Genomic DNA, 14785 nt, shown 5'->3' with positions numbered 1-14785 from the left:
AAACAGGCCATTGTATAATCTTATTGCAATATTTTCTGTGATATGGACATTCAAAATGTTATCTTTTCTACACTATGAGTCAAGTTTAAAAAGAGGAATGAAAGGAACTAAAAAGAACGAAAATTAAGAAACTGTACTTGGGCATTATTTTAAGACATATTCAGTGTAAAACAACTTTTCACATAAAATGATAATTCATCTTATACAACTGCTCTTTGACAGGGGACTGTTACTTGAGAGAGTGGTCAGAATGGAGCCTTTGCCAGCTAACCTGTGTTAATGGTGAGGATCTTGGTTTTGGAGGAATACAAGTCCGATCTAGAGCAGTGATCATTCAGGACTTAGAGAATCAACATCTCTGTCCAGAACAGGCTTTGGAAACAAGACCATGCAATGGTAAGCACTAAAATATGCATAAATGTATTAAAATAAAATGTCTCAGCCATGCTTACCACTGGTAGTAGACAAATTGTCTAAGAGAAGTAGTTTCCTGTACCAACTTGCCCATTCAGAGGCCAGATCAGACAAAAAGGAATTTTGTAAGAGGGAGTTGAGGTGCAGAAGGACTTCATGATTCATCCCAGACCATATGAGATGTGCACAGAAGAGATGAGACATGTAGCCAAATGCAGCCCTGACCACTTCTCCAAGCAGTGGAGCAATGGCTGAAGCTCGGCGTTACCATGAAAGGAACCTGACCCCTAAATGAGTTTTGCACAACAGATGGGCCACAACCATTATGGGGTTATTGGAAACATTTCTTTTACCCATTAACTGCATTAGGCTTGCTCGTAATCCTAGTTAGTGTCTAGGACACATCTGGTCTGTTCTCTGTGTGTCCAGTAAGTGCAGGAGACCCCAGGAACTCCACGTGTGCTGTGCAGTGTTGGATGAAGGAGAAAAGGGCTTACATAACTGTACAAGCCATTAATCATAATGAGCGTGGCCACAAAATGAGCGTGGTCTGCTGGTGAGTGTGTCTGCTGCCTGCAGTAGTCTGAAACCTTGTCATCAAATCCCTTGAAATGCGAATGTTCTCTGTGCAGATGGCCAGTGCTACGAGTACAAGTGGATGGCTAGCCCATGGAAGGGATCTTCTCGGACTGTGTGGTGCCAAAGGTCAGATGGTTTAAACGTCACAGGTAAATACTCCTTCTATATACACAAAAAAAGCCCGGAAAACAGGTGGATAATGTGTTTTCCCAACAAGTGGAAAAAAAGAAATATTAAAAAGGATCTGCTAAAAACACTTCCTAGGGTATGAATCAAAATCCTCATCTTTTTGCATATTCAAGATGTGGTTTCTTTTCTAGAATCACACAGCGTGTAATGCTAAAAGTAAATATAAATACTGTCTTCTGTAGTGGACCTGAAATGTTTTACATTGTATATGTTTGTTTTTTTACCATAGGCATCTTTACTCTTCTAAATGTAGGGTTTCAAATTTCAGGCCTTACAACAAATAAAATGTTTATGTATTACAGGTCATTTCAGTGCCTATACAAAGGCAGAGAAGGTTGCAGACCTTGATAATATCATCCATATATGATATATAAAGTTACAAAATATAAAATTTTAATAAATGTGCTAATAATATGAGTTTATTTCCTTACTTCAATGCCATAAATCTGTATCAAGATATATAATGGACTGCTATGGGAAGTCATGACTTTTTGTGCAAGCCAAAGCACAAAAAAAATGAATTAGGAAGGACTAAGATCTCAGAAGAAAATCTTCCTATGAATCTATTTATATGGATTTATATATTGGCAATAGGGATTCATTTAATCTAAGAGTTATGCATTTATTTAAATAATTTTTGTAATTATGACCAAGTAATAGTAAAAGAATCTTAGAGACTGGAAACATATCCTGAATGCCAGCTGCTGTCAGGTCAATCACAGCAGGGGAGCTGTTCTTTATGTATTGCCACCACAATATTTCTTGATGATGGAGTCTACCACTACTGTCTGTGGTAACAGCAGAAATAAAGTATTTGTATTATTTTTACAAGGTGTTGAAATAATAGCTCATAATCTCTTGCAAGTCATACTTGCAAGAAGTGGCATAGGACTATTAAAACACATCTTGTTTACAAGAAATGCAATAGGGCATTATTTATGCACCTTGATTGCTTCCTGCTTAGCTAAGATGTTTCTATGTTAAGTAAAACTCTAAGAATTCTTATTGAGATTAATACAGGATATTATCTATGAAAGGCCCTATAGGATTTGAAGTAAATAGCATGTTGGAGATTATGACTCTGAGATATTAAAATCAGAATATATTCATAAATCACAGTCAGTCACATGAAAACAATAATTTCTTCTGATGTGACTGAATACAGTCTCATGATAAATTCTAGGAAAGACAAATGTATGACTACGTATTATTGGCAAATTTTTCAAAATGGGACCTCCAAGACAAACAAACCTCAGACCTATATTGTATCACTTTTTTTTCAAAGCTTGTTTGTATGTGGTTTTTAAGCTGTGGTAACATTCTGATTTGAAAGGAAATCTAATGGAATATTCCAGGACATGCAATCACTGTTCTCCATGCAACACAAAACTATATTTTTCATATGTTTCTGTTAAATGCAAAGCTATAGTTTCATGGGTTTTATGATAGTTTTCAAACACAGCATTTAAATATAATATTATATTATAGTAATATATAATGCAGAGGGAACTTCTCTACATTATATGCAGTAGTGAACCAGATTTTAATTTACATTTGTACATTTTCTGAAAGTGTTTTGTATAAACTGTATACAGTATTTATGAGCTCATAGATGGGATAGACACACATAGATGATTGATTTAAATTGAGATTACGTATCTTGATTCGGAAGCATCCCGTATCTCTGATTACTATGTCTTGTTATCCTTATTTCTGCACATTTGGCTCTAACATAGTGTATTTTAATTGGGACATTATTGAATAGTTATTGTGAGTTCTGTTGGTGTTTTAAGGTCTTTTTCTATTTGCTTACTTGCATAATATCATTGTGCTGAATAGTTCTTTTTTACTTGAAGGTGTTATTTCCCATGGGCGATGAGGCAACTCTTTCCTTCTGCTTCCTTGGATGACTGATATTTTATTACATAGATTCCCACAGGCATGTGATTTGTATGCTAGGATGTATGATTTTCTTTTCTGGGGGTGGGGAAAACTTATGGCAACCAGCAGGGTTTTCTTTGTTCTTCACCAGCCATCCCGTTAACACTTGGATCTACATAACCTCAACTAACTGCATCTGCTATGGTTGTGACCAACCTCAGCTATCAGGATTTCATCATCATATCACACCAGTATAAAAATGGTGTTAATTTGGGGGATGCATGATAAGTTGTCCTCTAGCAGTATGAATTTTAAACAATGTGATGCATATCCCTCTTCTATAAGCTAAAAGGAAGCACAGGTAAATTTGAACTAATTCTAAATGCATTTTAAAGTCATTCTGGCTGAAATGATAGTGAAAGCCTGATTGTGTGTATTGGTCCATAACAATAACTGCACTATATATAAAGCTGTAGAAACAAAAACTAGGTCTGTATAAAAAGAGAAAAGACTGGAACACACAATATCATCAGTATTGTAACATTGACTACATACTTTACTGATAAATCTGCTTTCTTTTCATAAAATCTCAGACTAACATGAAGCCTTGATTCATAAAGGCATGTGTAAAAGTGACCCAGTAGCAGCAGAAAACAGGTATCATTTCATAAACAGGATGAGTAACTTTTTTTCAGTTCAACAGGAAAAGATATAAATAAAAAAGATGCTTTTATTTCTATTGTGGCCAATAGAAATTTTGTTTTAATATTTAAGTCATAAGGAGGGCCCTAGATAACCACATCTGTTCCCTTGAGTACAACAAAGCCTTTAGATTTGCTTTTTAGGCAATCCACCAAAGGAAAAAAGGAGAAAACAAAAGGCTCCATTGCCAAATGTTAGTTCTCTAAAATGCACATGAAGTTAAATGCATTTGCTGTATCCTTACATTACGTATAAGAAAATACTTGATTCCAATTATCCTTCACCTTGGAATAAAAGAAGGGCCTTTACATTCAAATTAGCAGCAAGCTTGTCATCCATGATATACTGCAGCAAGTAATTTCATCAGTGGTGAGGTATTACCATGTGAAAATATGATTTTCTGTCCTACAGGGGGCTGTTTAGTGATGCGCCAACCAGATGCTGACAGGTCATGTAACCCACCGTGCAGCCAACCCCACGCTTACTGCAGTGAGGTATGTGCTACTGCATTGGAGCATAGAACACCCCCATGAGGGCTTCCCACACATCTCTTGATTACAAAGATTGTGCCAGCAAAAAGTATTTTCAGAGATTTTACTAGTCACAAATTTTGTTAAAACTCACCTCACACAATTTTCTACCTTTCAATTAAATAGTAAATACTCTCTGTTGATATTGTATGAACTTGCATGAAAATATTTGAGGAGGTCCTCTCCAGGCTAGCACTCATCAAAACAGTCTTCTCTTCCAGTCATCCATGTTGTTATGCTTTGTAGCTCACAGAAAACCTTGTTTTTCTGCTACACATTGTAAAACACTTGTTCCCTACAGACTAGAGCATGCAGTTGTGAAGACGGATACACTGAAGTGATGTCCTCTGATGGCACACTCGAACAGTGCACTCTCATCCCGGTGGTGGTGATCCCCACCATGGAGGACAAAAAGGGAGATGTGAAAACCAGTCGAGCTGTGAACCCTACCCAGCCTCCCAGTAACCAGTCAGGACGAGGAAGGACCTGGTTTCTACAGCCTTTTGGGCCAGGTGAAGTCATGCAATGAGCAGCTCTTAGTGCTAAGTACTGCTGCAGGGTCTGGCATTTATATTTTTGTACACTTAGGAAGACCAGAAAAACCCTTGACTGTTCTTTAAAGAAGGCAGGCATGTACTCACTAAAAACAAAGGAAGATCCATAAGTAAACACCTAGCCCTCTCACTACTCCGTTAATATATTTAGTGAAATCTTATTTTGGTTTCCTTTTAGCCATTCTAAAATTCACAGGAGCTATTTGAAATGCCACTGTAGAAGGGGGTTTGCTGCAAAGGTGCAAGCCAGTATATTAAATTATGGTGTCTTAACCACTAATTCTGTTGACTGAGGAATGAAAAGATAGCACTGAAGACTGCAAAGAATAAAGGCTTAAAATTTGCAGCCATAGCACAGATTGTAGGAAAATAATTGGTATAGGTGTGCTAATGCTTTTCTGACATATCCATATTTAAACTAATTCATGTTAGTCAAATGCTAACCAGATTATTGATATTTAGCATAGGCCTGCTCTAAGTCTCTACGAGCAGTATTTGCTTTTATGATGGACCATGTTCTTCTGAGCTGAGCAAAGACTTACATGCAAGAGTGGCATAAGAGAGTTACTTCATAAAAAAATATTTAATAAAGTCCGTCATGTAATCAGTAAATATTTTCTAGTGCTACTAAATATTTAGATTAAAAAAACCCCTTTAATTAATAAAATAATTCCACATAAAGATAAAATTGTCCAAAATATTATTAATATAGAAGAGAGCAATTGGTTATCATCTTAAATGTCTCTTAAGTCACATAGGACTACATATACTAATACACTTGTGTCTTAGGGTGGTCATTTATTTCTAAAGGGTTTTTAGATGTTTTTAATTGCAGAATTAAAAGCACTGTCTTTACATGCATAATCCATAAGATGTTTCAAGTTGAGAATTGTTTTTATAAAAACATTTCTAATAAGCAGATTAAATAATGTTTGGATTAGAAATTAGAAATACTTATTATAGATCCCATTAGTCCTGCTACTATTTACTATTATTTGTACTTTTATATTACATTTGATACCTGCAATAAAATTATATTTACTCCAAGTACTTTAATCAACAATAAAAAATAGAAAATTAAACTTTTCTGGTCCTCTTTTAAAAACAGCATCTTACCAAATATGTTATGATTTACTCATTTTAGCTAACCCCTCCTGAAAATGGCAGAGGGTGTGTTGTAGGACGCAGTTTGATAGCAACAAGCAGATTTCAGACTGCCACCTTCAACAGTTTAGGAATATGGATGCTCACGTGAGCTCAGAGAGGGTTTTGGAGCAAGGTACGTTTGAGACACCTCAAGGTTCTTTGAGATTCAATTTTATGTAATTTGAGTTGGGAAGGAGGCATAGCTCAGTTTAGATAATATCAAACATACTCGACAGAGCAGTTGAACTTTACGCAGTAAAGTTATGAGCAAGTGTGAGAGAAGTGATCATTTTCCAATTCAGTTGAGATTTAGACTTGAGTGTTTTATTTCAGGATTGGATATCTATTGGAAAGTTTTGGGTTTACTCCAGCATGATTGTTCTTTTCCTCACAATTTCTAAGTCTAGATCTAAAATAGTTCTTTCGTTGTCTTACACAAGTTACACTGTAGTTCCAGAAATAATCCAGAATTAAAACTGTTCTCTTCAGTTGCTTGGGCTGAGGTATTACCAGAAAAAGATGAATCCAAGATGCCAATTCCTTTGCATACTTAGAAATAACCTGTCCAGAGGGAATTCAGAAAGCCTGAGTTAGATATCAGTCGTTGCATAATAGGAATGACCTCATTAACAGAGTTTCTTGCTTTGATGAAAACAAATAAATCTGTATACAAGGTATTGCCAGACTTTTTTTTCAAGGAGATATTACTATTTTCAAAGAAACCAACCTATTCAGTAGTACTAAAGTCTGAATTCTTCTCATTGATATTATCATAGGATATGTCATGTCAAATCTACTGTTCCATTAATCTTTAACAGATCAGTTATTTCAGTTATGTCAGTTATTATCAGTTATTATGTTTCATTAGGTTGATTAAGGTAACGACGATAAAATGTTCTGATATTGATTTGTCTTGAACAACTTGTTCACATGACAGCAACATTGCATTGCTACAGACCAGAAAGCCTGAGTGTAACTGCATAGCAATGGGGAGCACTGCTGTGTAACCAAGCAATCTTAGCCTAACTTCTGTTAATATTATTGTGGAAATAGAAACTGTATAGATGAGGTCTTTTGGTTCTGCAGAGCTAATGAGATGCTAAGTGTTTGGTCAGAAAAATTTTAGCTGTATTTGCTTACATTGAAAATGCACACCACTTCATGAAATAAAACTTGTACCACTTGAAAATTAAATAATTTAGTTTTATAATGATGAACATTTTTTTATTGCCAAGAAGATGCAACAAGGCTAACTAACCCCCTGGAAAACAATGTTTGCAAAAATCCTTCTAGAAATTTAAAAAACGGGTTGGATAAAAGTAGTGAGTCAAAAAGCATGCACTCACCTTTAGTTGTGAAATGATCATTTGTGGGCAGAGCAAAACCTCACAGATAAAGCCACATAATTTTCCTTGTAGACATGGGCACATCTGAGGCAAGAAGGAGAGTGGTATGCATGCCTAAACCTCCAGGGACATGATGTCCAAAATGCAAACTGCACAGGCTGCACATAAATGCCATCCTTACTAATAACAGACAATTGCTTTATTTATGAGCATGCGTTGCCTTTTTTTATGTATTTTTATTCTGTGAGGAGAAGTTATTTATAAAAACAAAACCTGCATTTGGTAGGGAAAGAAATTTTAAGATTTTACTACTTTATGCTGTAGTAAAAGTTGTGTATGTTCAGTTAAGGGATGGATAACATACAGCTTGCTAAGGACTTTTAAAAACATACAAGTAAATAGGAACAAGAATGAAAATAACAGGCAGGTTGCTTTACCAGAGCTAGAATAGAAAATGATGCTAAATGAGCCCCAGGCTGAGGCACTGCCCTGTGATCACACTGAGGGATTGCTCGCTACCAGAGGGCCCCAAAGCTGAGTTTCTGGGTCTCTCACCTGCTGCCTCTGCCCCAGATCTCAGCTCCATGTGAATGATCCTGACTTCAACTGAAAAGCAGAGCATGGAGAAGTCATTGCTCAGTTATTTAACAATATTTACTCTGTTTTAACTGTAATTGCTAGTGAAGACATTTATTTTGGATTATTAAAGTATTACTATGCTGTATCAGAACTAATAATTCAACAAAACTAACTCAGACACTACTGACTAACATTCATTCCTTTTAGATGGGAGGCTGAAGACCTGGGTTTATGGTGTAGCTGCTGGTGCATTTGTTTTACTCATCTTTGTTGTTTCTATGATCTATCTAGCCTGGTGAGTTTTTTAATTATTTATAAGAAAACAGTCCCCTCACAGACTGTAAAGAAAATGTTGACCTCTGCTGCTGTAGAACTGCAGGCACTTCTGTGAAGTGCAGTGTTTAATTTCCTGTGTCCTTTTGTCCAGACTCAGCAGATTCTGGTTGTACCCTAGATGATGGATCACCACATGCTCTTCTGAGGGTACAACAACTTACAGATGTGGGGTAGCTTAGTGTACAGTTCAGTTTTGCTCAGTTTGTCTTGGTTGTTGTATACTGTGTCCAGAATAATTATATTGTGCCTGTATCAAAAAACACTGAGAGAAATAGCAAGAAGGAAATTTAGTAAACAGGCAAATCATATTTTATATTTGACAAGACAGAGAGATACCGAACTACAAGATACCTGAAAAAATTCTCATCTTTTTAATACATGAAATAATACTTTTTTGAACAAGTCACCTTTGAGAATGGTGAAGTTTCTAGATCCTGTTTGGAATTTCTGATCCAGAGGATCAGTACAGGTGAAAGGTGAGGGAAGTGCAGTCATATACATCAGGCTCTTGGCTATACTGCATTAGTAGGCATCTGGGGGGCTTCTGGCTATGTTTGCCATTCAGTAAACATTGCCCAAAACCTCACTTCTGTCTAGGTAATATAAAAATTTGTTTGGGCTTTTTTGGGGTTGGTTTGGTTTGGGTTTGGGAGTAGGTTTTTTTTTTTTGGGGGGGGGGGGGGGTGGTTTGGGGTTTTGTTTTGTTTTTGAGTTTTTCTGTGGGTCTTTGGGTTTTTGTTTGTTTTGTTTGTGTTTTTTGTTTTGTTGTAGTTTGGTTGATTGGGGTTTTTTTGTGGTCTTTTTTTTTTTTTGTTAGTTGGTTGGTTTCTGTGGGGGCGGGATAGAGTTTGAGGAAAACATTCAAAGCATTCTGCAGCACTGCAGATTATTTGGGCTGGAATCTATGGCTACTGCAAGTCATTGTAACAAAAGGTTTCATATAAAATATTCAGATTTGAGCAGCCTAAGTGGCACAGCTGAAATAAGATTTTGGACAAGACTGAGGATGCATAGGCCTGATTTAAATAAATGCTTACATTACACTCTAAAGAAGATAAGTGCTGAAGTGTGGATTCTTTTTCCTTTGGCCTGGTAATTTTTTAAAACTGTATCAAATGCATTGGAAGTACTGCTAGATTAAAATTGAATTCAAGGCTAGACAAGGAATGTTACGGCAAACAACCATACCTCTGCTATTAATGACTGGTTTGATCATAACATCCAGAATTAATTGTAGTCATTCCAGCAAGTATAATGAGATTAAACCAACCAAAAGATGGATCTTTCCTGCAGAAACCCTTGGTGTGTCAAGGGCGGTGTAATATTTGAGTCACGTTTTTTAAAAGAACGTGATTGCTGCTTTGATACATGGCCAAATATTGCATGGCAGGCTCTGAATTCTTCTGAAAACTGAGTGATGTTACAAGAGTACCTGCCAAGGATTTCATCACGTCACATAAGCACCATAACAGCTTGTTTCTGAACAACTGAGCTTTGAATTAGATATTGCTTCGGGTTGATAAAGAGATGATTAGTGATCCCAGTGAAAGTTTTAGGCTTATAGCTTTTATAAACAACTGAATGCATGATCAACATGCTCATCTTTCATTTAAGACTGAAATACATTTTTGTAGGTTATTAGTTGCTTGTTCTATTTACAGATTATCTTATTGTTTCAGCAAAAAGCCAAAGAAGCCCCAGAGAAGACAGAACAACCGACTGAAACCTTTAACCTTGGCTTATGATGGAGACGCAGACATGTAAAATACAATTTCTCACGGTGACAAATGGAGTCTAAACTATAGGAATGAAATCAGAAGGTGTTCAAAGCCACAGGGATTTTCTATGGAGTGGATTAAGTGTTTTGAATTTTTCTTTTTTGTAACTGCACCATAGATAAAGAAGGATGGATTTCATAATGCCTACAGATATTCAAGGTATTACTGCTTTACTTTAGACCATCGGCACCGAGAAATCAGGCAGAATCACATTAATAGACACTGAAGTTGGAGATTTGTGGTGTTGTCTCAGAACTGAGCACCACTTCTGCCTCCAGAATACTGTAGCTGACATAGTATTAACACTTGGAAGCCCCTGCATCATTAACCAAGTATAATCAGTACGCATGACGAGTTTGTACCAAGCTATCTATGACTCTTTGTATTCAAACATAACATATGTACTCAGTTGAATCCTATTATTCTATCAGATGATATATGTGATGAAGAGCATTTTAGCGCTTAGCACAATATTAACTTTTAACTGGGATTAACCCACTGAGCAAGTTTAACAGTTTGCCAGTTGATGATAACTTGTGTTAACCTGCGTCTCAGAGGGCAAAATTCTTGCAAAATTCTGTCCTGTTACCACTCCAAATTCTAAAGGCCTCATGTGTACATCCAGAAAGGAGGCATTCTCAGATTCACTATTTTCTAGTGATTGGTGTCTGGAAAAAAATACCTGCTGTATATGTTACAATACGTTTCTACTTTCTCTAACTCAAACTGTTGCCTGCATCTTTTTTGCTACGTGTAAGGCAAATTTTTGCACTATATTAGTGCAGCATGATATGCACTTAACTAGAATTGCCATAGAAACTGCCTCTATTCAGAAAAAAAAAAAAAAATAATAATGATGTATCTTGTGCAAGGAGTGTCAAGTAGAGAGGTCTTGAATCCTGAAGAGAGTAGCGTTCAGTTTGGACTGTGACGGGATGGAATCAGCTACGACGTTTGCTGTACACACACCGTTCCTCATCACAGCAGCCATTTGTGCTCTACTCCATGGCAGTAATACAAGTGTCTAGTTTCTTGCCCCATCTACCTATACTGGTATAGATTGTCCTGCTGGTTTCTATTTGAAGGCTGTTTATGACTAGATTTTTTATATTTGTTAACTTTGTTAGAAAAAAAAAGAAAAGAAAAAGAAAAGTGGTTGCCCTGTAATTATGAGAGACATACTTCTTGTTTAGAAAGGTGTCCTGATTGTTCAACTAAAATAAAATGGTTTTACTTTTCTTTCCTTCTGCTAATGAGAGCTTTTTCACTGTTACTGGCAGTGCAACACTCAGAGACATTTTGTCTTTTCTAATTAAGATAATTCAATTGACTCTTTTAATTATTATCAGCTAAACTCCTGAGTGTACTGGCAAGTAAATAATAAGATCAATAGTTCTGCCATTTTAATATTCATGACTTTTTAAAAAAATCTGGCAGTATGAAAACTCACTGTTTACCTCTTCCATGCTTATGGCTTTTCAGTGCTAGGCTTCCAGCATGAAGCTCATTGACTTGCCACTCATGTGACATGGCTGTTACGGATGTGATCCATGACCTGAGAAGGGTTTTTCTCCTCAAATGGCCTCTGTGTGCAGCCAGAACGTACAAGTGACTGTGCCACTACTAAGCAATACAAAACTTTATCAGGCAACCTCTCAAAAATAATTGTTACATAAAGTTCAATATTAGGTTCTCAGGTCTTTTTTATAACCTAAACCACTTCTGCCTACTCACCACTCCATTTACTCGAGAAGCACCAGTTTTTGCACACTGAATGAAACTAGCTTTGCAAACTTTGGCCCAGATCCACTGAAATCAATGACAAGACTCCCATGGACATCAATGGATAATATCTGTTCTTAAAAATACACACCTTTGTTCTATGTAGAATAATTCTTGAAACCAATGAGCATTTTGTGGATATTCAAGAGACATTATGGTCCTACTTTAACTTAGCTGCCATATTACCAGTGTGGTGTTACTGCATCAAGAAAATTACCTTCATCCCACTGTGTAGGTATTTCCCAAATGGGAATGATGAGCAGAGGAACAACGGTAACAAACTTTGGTGCAGATTTAGTTTCTCATTTTATACCTTGATCCTGCTGCAGCTGATGAAATTTCATGGCCCCCTGCCACAGCAGTGGTTCATTCAAATATGTGTTTCAGGACTGGAGTATTCAGTCTTCTATCATTTTGTAAAGATACAAATCTTGATAATTTTAATTTTCAGCATTCTTGAGTAGAAAATAAGAAAAGCCTGGTTGGTTCCTCTTTTGTTAGACGTACAAAAAAAACATGGAAAAATTATGAAGTATTAAACAACAATAACTACACATGAAGACAGATTTTAATAATGATTTCTGGTATTTTAAAAGTCTGATTCTGTGTCGTTGAATAGTTTTGGACCAAGAGGGCATTGAGGGAACAGGGTTTCTTTCATTGGCAATGAGTCATCTTTATTTATGACACTGGCTGGTCTTAGCAGGAACTGTTGCCTAGTTCTTGCCTTGAAGAATTTTATGTCCTAAATCTAAGTATTTAACAACTTGAAGTTAAAGGTATGACATCTCCTTTTTCTTACCATATGAAACGGATAAACGAAGAGGAGGGTTTTTTAAAGTATGTTTGGCCTTTGCAATCCATGCAAATATTTTAGTATGTGTTACATTTTATATCTGATCAGTGAATATCTGGTGCACATCTGCATCATACTAGTGCTGCATTTAAAATCTAGAGTGCGTTTTTATTATTATTTTTTCTATGAGCAAAGTGCATGGAAATTTGAAGCCAGAATGGCTTCCCTCATTATCAAGAAAAAAATACTAGGCTGTAAGGAGGGCTGAAATTTTATGTAAATCTAAATGTTGCAAAGGTGATTAAGCCCTCTAGCATTGAAACAGAAATAAAAAATATGTGAATTATCAATATAGAATGAAAAGCAATTTGCTTTAAAAATCAGAGTGCTTCTACAAACCCAGTGCCTAAAGCAGCCACTACTGTAGATTATTAGTTTGTGAAAGTAATGTTCCCAGTGATCAAATAAACCATTCAGAAAATAGCAAAGTAGATATTTTCCTGTTGATGTGGTGGTTTATATTTTCCTTTATAAAACTGTAGTTTCTAGCTTACTGTGTCTGCTTTGAGTCCTGGAGCAGTTCCTTTTTGAAGCTTTGATGCTACTGCACAAGCCTGTTTATATTTGGTATAAAGCATCAATTTTGAAACCCCCTTCCTCCTGCCAAAATGTAATAAAGTTTTTTTTCCAATCGTACAATTTGGAGACCAATTAAAAAACCCTATGTGTAAATCACTGTAAAATATACCTTGAATTAAATGGAAATCTGTCTTTTTACCTTTATGTAAATTGTTAAGAGTTAAGAGTTTATTTTGCCTAACTTAATTTACTTGAATATTTATTTTGTAGAATGAGGAGGCAGCTGTCTGAGGAATGTTTACCTTTTTTTTTTTTTTTTGGTTAATGTTAATTTGTAAATTGTGTAATGCATTTTTATTTTTTAAATTATGTATATTTCTTTTTTAATGCACAAAATGTTTACGTACAACTACTACTGCAAATTTGTGTATATTGTCACTAAGCTTTATTCAGTTAATACAGATGATGTGAAAATGTAACAAGTTTTACATTTTCATCTGGGTTATTTTTACATAACTGATGTATTGCTGACAATAAATATAAACACAAAATCATTTAATGTCTTTTTTAAATAAATGTAGTATACTATGCTGGGATAGAGTAACAATAAAAGCCAGATCCCTAAAATATAACCACCTTTTAAATAGTCTCTTCTTTTTTCCGAAAGGCATTAGCAAACATATTCTTGTTAAAAATTAGTCTTTCTATTTTAAAAGAAAAATACTTTCTGATGCTGTGGTAACAATCAAGTCTGTTGCTACAGTCCTAGTTGATTTGGAAATTTACAAAACATATTTAATCAATTGATAAGTATCCAATGAATGAAAGAAACAAAAAATTCTTCCTTGCCATTTTTCTATCAGAAAAAACAACCCTTCTGTAGAGGATAAGGGGTCAATCACAATCTCACTAAAGGACATTTATTCACTTTAAGTGAAGCTGAATCTGTCACAGTCCCTGCACAAGACAAAAAACAAGAAAAGAAATAATTTTGTACTTTTTCATAATTGCTCATATTCAATCTCTGTGCTCTCCAAAACTCTTTTTTTTCATGTCCAGTTCTGATGTATAATTTACACACCATATCATGGGGGGGTTGTCCTGTTTCAGTAATTATTAGCTCCCCAGTAACCTTTCCAAGCTAACCCCTAAAAGATTTAAACACAATTTGGAGAGCACACAACTCTGATTTTTGAGGCACTTCAGGATTTTCACAAGTAACTCCTACCTACATTTTCTCTTGCTGGAAACCACAGTAAAACCACAGAAGCATGGGTCTTGAATTCCCACCTACAACCTAACAGAGGAATAGATGAATCTTTAGATCATTTAATGTGTTTAATTCAATGCAGGCAAAAAATTTTGTAACCAGTTAAAAAACATTCAAGAGCAGAATATTTAAATCCCTGTTTAAATTTAGAGAACTAGGTATGGTAGTCTTCACATTCATTAAAGAAAATGTGGTAAGACTTTGGCAATTGTTTGCAAGACATTTAGGTTAATGGGAAAGGGTAGTCTTTATTTTAAAAAGAACCCCAAAACATTACAGGAGAATATGATTTTCTAGTACAAGTGTGATGAAAGGATATGAAGT

General features: G+C 35.6%; 1 protein-coding gene across 1 annotated transcript in view; it reads left to right on the top strand.

Moving 5' to 3' along the window:
* THSD7A (thrombospondin type 1 domain containing 7A) overlaps positions 1-13802 on the top strand; it is a 267244-nt gene extending 253442 nt beyond the window's left edge. Inside the window, exons 27-32 of the mRNA XM_058833159.1 lie at positions 223-396; positions 1047-1142; positions 4177-4259; positions 4597-4807; positions 8128-8215; positions 9936-13802. Of these exons, the coding sequence (XP_058689142.1) occupies positions 223-396; positions 1047-1142; positions 4177-4259; positions 4597-4807; positions 8128-8215; positions 9936-10020 (737 nt within the window). The 3' untranslated portion in view covers positions 10021-13802. The remainder of the gene's footprint in view (positions 1-222; positions 397-1046; positions 1143-4176; positions 4260-4596; positions 4808-8127; positions 8216-9935) is intronic.
* The last annotated feature ends 983 nt before the right edge of the window (positions 13803-14785 follow it).

This window comes from Poecile atricapillus, chromosome 2 (genome assembly GCF_030490865.1).
Source record: "Poecile atricapillus isolate bPoeAtr1 chromosome 2, bPoeAtr1.hap1, whole genome shotgun sequence".
In the NCBI taxonomy this organism is placed as follows: Eukaryota; Metazoa; Chordata; class Aves; order Passeriformes; family Paridae; genus Poecile; species Poecile atricapillus.
The sequence above is the reverse complement of the archived record's forward strand: the minus strand, read 5'-3'. Positions and strand labels throughout refer to the sequence as shown.